This window comes from Thunnus thynnus, chromosome 9 (assembly GCF_963924715.1).
Source record: "Thunnus thynnus chromosome 9, fThuThy2.1, whole genome shotgun sequence".
NCBI lineage: Eukaryota > Metazoa > Chordata > Actinopteri > Scombriformes > Scombridae > Thunnus > Thunnus thynnus.
The window spans coordinates 31,695,862-31,699,457 of NC_089525.1; the positions used below are offsets into that span (position 1 = coordinate 31,695,862).

General features: G+C 38.3%; 1 protein-coding gene across 1 annotated transcript; it reads left to right on the plus strand.

Annotated features, from left to right (window-relative positions):
• Positions 1 to 478: 478 nt before the first annotated feature.
• On the plus strand, positions 479 to 3,247 carry LOC137188806 (phospholipase A and acyltransferase 4-like). Its single transcript, XM_067598393.1, has 5 exons — positions 479 to 529; positions 928 to 978; positions 1,696 to 1,816; positions 2,094 to 2,365; positions 2,824 to 3,247. The coding sequence occupies exons 2-5, from the start codon at positions 958 to 960 to the stop codon at positions 2,929 to 2,931; spliced, it is 522 nt and encodes a 173-aa protein (XP_067454494.1). The 5' UTR covers positions 479 to 529; positions 928 to 957; the 3' UTR covers positions 2,932 to 3,247.
• Positions 3,248 to 3,596: the final 349 nt, after the last annotated feature.

Genomic DNA, 3,596 nt, shown 5'->3' on the forward strand with positions numbered 1-3,596 from the left:
AGTCAAGACAGACAGATACAAACACTCATTCATCCCCACAGCCATCACCCTCCTCAACTCAGGGAAAAGGAGGTAGCTTGACCATCATGAGTATGAAGGCCTACTTGTAGGATGATGATTTCATGTTTGTTTTAAGTTGCAGTTCCTGCTGCAAAACCAATTCCCCTTCAGAGAAAAATAAAGTTGACCTTGAACTTTAATTTTATCATCCTTTTTTCCATACTATAATTTGCTTTATTGATCTATTCATATTAATGGTTAAACATATTGCAGTCTCTCTGTTTTACTTTCTGTTTCATGGTCGTGACATGACTGTTAAGTTTTGCTTTGCATTTCATGGGACGTGCTACAAGAACATTGCCCTGTATTTAAACAACACACCTGTAATAAAATATGCCAGCCAATCAGATCTGAGTTGAAGATCCTCCCACTTCAAATAAATTTAAACTCCAAGGGTGCATAGTTACACACAATCAGTTACAGTTTCATTGAGCTGCCAAATCATCAAAACGACTTCAACACAACACAGGTCAGCAGGTACGTCTTTGTGTTAAAACTTGCAGATACATTTTAAGGTAAGATAAAAACAGTTCTGTTGTGTGCTTGCTTACTTTGAGGAATGATATTTGGAAGATATGTGTTGATGTTATCAAGCAATTGCTTCTTACCTTTCAGTGAATCTTAGACAGGCGAAAATCTTTAACAGGAAAAAAAATCCAATGAGCATTTGATGACAAAAACAGGCCAGTTTAAATTCATATTAATTTACTTTGGCGTCACTGAAAATAAAAAAATGAACATTGGCTTATTAGCTACTTGCCAATCTTGCCAACACACACTATTACTTCTTATTCTCTCTGTATACGATGATGTTAAATCTCAGCAAACTTTTCGTGGGTAATATCTGTTAATGTTTTGTTCTCTCAGGTGCTGATTCTCTTGGAAAGTGAAACCAAAATGCTAAAAACACACACAATGGTGAGTAAATCCCATGACTACTTGGGTCATAGTAAATGGTCAGAGTACACATAGCACTCCCAAATCTGAACGCTTATTTTGTTTAAGAGAAAATGGTTAGAATGTTTACCTCTCCATCTGAATCCGTATCTGCATGATAGATGACAGTTAGTGAGAAACAATCATGAGATACATGTGCCTGTACAGTTGTTCATGAGAAAATAGTGAAGAAAAGTTTACAGATGCCAAGAGAGATCATCACACTGCGACTTGAGAAAACACAAGCAAATAGAAAAACAACGCTGCAACATTTAACACCTGAATCAGTTCATTGAAAATGATTCTCACTAAATGGTCATTTTGGAGATTCACAACAATCCAGGAGCTGACTGTTAGATATTTCAGTATCAAACAATCTGTTCGTATATGATCATCTGCTACATAGAGTCATTCTGCAACTACTATATTAACTGTGTATGGCATCACCTGTCGCCAAAAAACGGGGACCCACTAATATACCTCATCCATAGCACTACTAGAGGTCAAAAACTCCACAGAGAACCTTTAAGAATGCAGGACAAAACAACTGATCAATTGCCCAAATGGAGCTGAATATGTAAATTAGACACTTGCAAACAAGCTTGAAAACTACAGATTAAATGTCTTCTTCATGTTTGGATGTCTGAACTCAGGTACAGTAACTCTGATTGAACTCTTGATTTGATTTTGAAATCCAAGGGTGCTTCAGCAGCCAAGGAGGAAGAACCAGAACCTGGTGACTTGATAGAAATCTTCCGTGGTCGCTATCAGCACTGGACTGTGTACATTGGTGGTGGCTACATTGTTCACTTGGTTTCCAGTGAGTCATTTCTTTACACTGCAGTGCCAGTGCTGCTACTTTCAAACACTGATCAGTCCCAGTAAAGACCATCATATAGCAGCCAAGATGCATTGTTCTGCAGACCTGAGGGCAGGCTTTGATTATTTACTTGGTTAAACTAACCAACATTTTCTTCAACTTTCATAAACTTAAATAATAAACTCAACAGTATACATACAAAACTCATCATAAAACATGTTACAATCTTCAGCACATTTACCTTGTATAACTTGTGTGCCTTTTGTCATGCCCACAGACTCAGAAATAGACAGTTTAGGAGTTTCATCAACTGTGTTGGGAGGTTCTGTGAGGGGCCAAGTCAAGAAAGAAAAACTCAAAGATGTGGTCAACAAAGATGATTGGAAAATAAGTAACATACACGACAACAAGTGGGACCCCAGGCCAAAGCAGGAAATTGTGAAAGAAGCCCTTTCGATGGTGGGTAAGGATATGGAGTACAGTATCACCGAATTGAACTGTGAGCACTTCGCCACCGAGTGCCGTTATGGCAAAGCCCTGTCTGTTCAGGTATGTAGGTGGATCCACAATTTGGAATTTGCCTCTGGATGAGTTATATGGATTTAAAATGTCAAATTATAAAGAAACCAAGAAACTAAATGAAGTAAAATACACATGGAACACTTGGTCATGAAAATAATATTTTCTGTCAGTGGTTAAGGTGGAAGTAGCAGGATGTTTTACTACCGGAAAACCACATAAGTTACAGTCACATTACAAGTGATGAATACTGCAAAATATTTCTATGCCTCACAATTGTCTTTAAAATCATAAAAAGGTATTCTTCATATAAGAACAATTGCCAGCAGGGGAAAGAAGTGTTATGATTTATTATGATTTTAAAGTTATTATCTGCCAGTCAATACAGTATTTCATGTATTCATATGTGAGGGGGGATTTCAATATCAGTGTTTTACATTTCTTGCAACTAAACTCATGTTTTGTGTGTCTGTGTGTTATCTTCACAGGTGCTGAAGGCTGCAGAGGCTGTAGTTAGAGTGGGAGCTGCTACTATTCTAGATCCCACTGCTTCAGGAGACATGTCATCAAGTCCCTCAGTGCAATACTCCCCTTAAACTTATTCCTCCATCAGCACTGTTTCCTGGACTCCTCCCAGCCCGCTTTTCCCCATCAGCCTTGTTAGCCCTGCCCTGTCCCCAGTGTTTTCTCCAGCCAATCAGCTTCTTTCCCGTTATTTTGTTTCATCATCTCACTCCCCTTACCTGAGCTTCTCCGCCCATCTCCCCACCTGCACCACATCTCCTTGTTAGTTCAGTTAGTATTTTAGTCCTGTGTTTCAGTTCTGTCTTGTTGGATCATTTGTTTGGTTTGGTTTTGCCTGCACTTCTGTATCCTGTTCCTGAGTCTCGAATAAAGATATATTCTCAAGTTCCTGCTGGCTTCTGTGTCCTGCATTTGGGTCCAGCTGCTCCCATCCTACACTTTAAAATAAACATATTCAAGCATACTATCATATGTACTCTGATTTAATGCATTTAATTTGGGTTATTTGGACTTATTAACATTGCACTTAATGTATAAACAATATATAACTGTAGAATATATATAACTGCCTGTGGTTGCTGCCAGCTACTGCTGGGGCTGCAAATGTTTCATTTAAAAAAACAATCATATGGTCGCAGCACCTCCCAGTGGCCAAACACTTCTAAATATTACAGAGTATTTCAAGATCCACAGTCGCAATTAATGACAAAAAAAATCTGTGCTAATAGAGAATTGC

Excerpts from the sequence above, each read along its gene's own strand:
- LOC137188806 (XM_067598393.1), top strand. The coding sequence starts at position 958 with ATGCTAAAAACACACACAATG. Across the intron at positions 1,817-2,093 it reads CATTGTTCACTTGGTTTCCA|ACTCAGAAATAGACAGTTTA; the intron begins GTGAGTCATTTC and ends TCATGCCCACAG. Across the intron at positions 2,366-2,823 it reads GCAAAGCCCTGTCTGTTCAG|GTGCTGAAGGCTGCAGAGGC; the intron begins GTATGTAGGTGG and ends TTATCTTCACAG.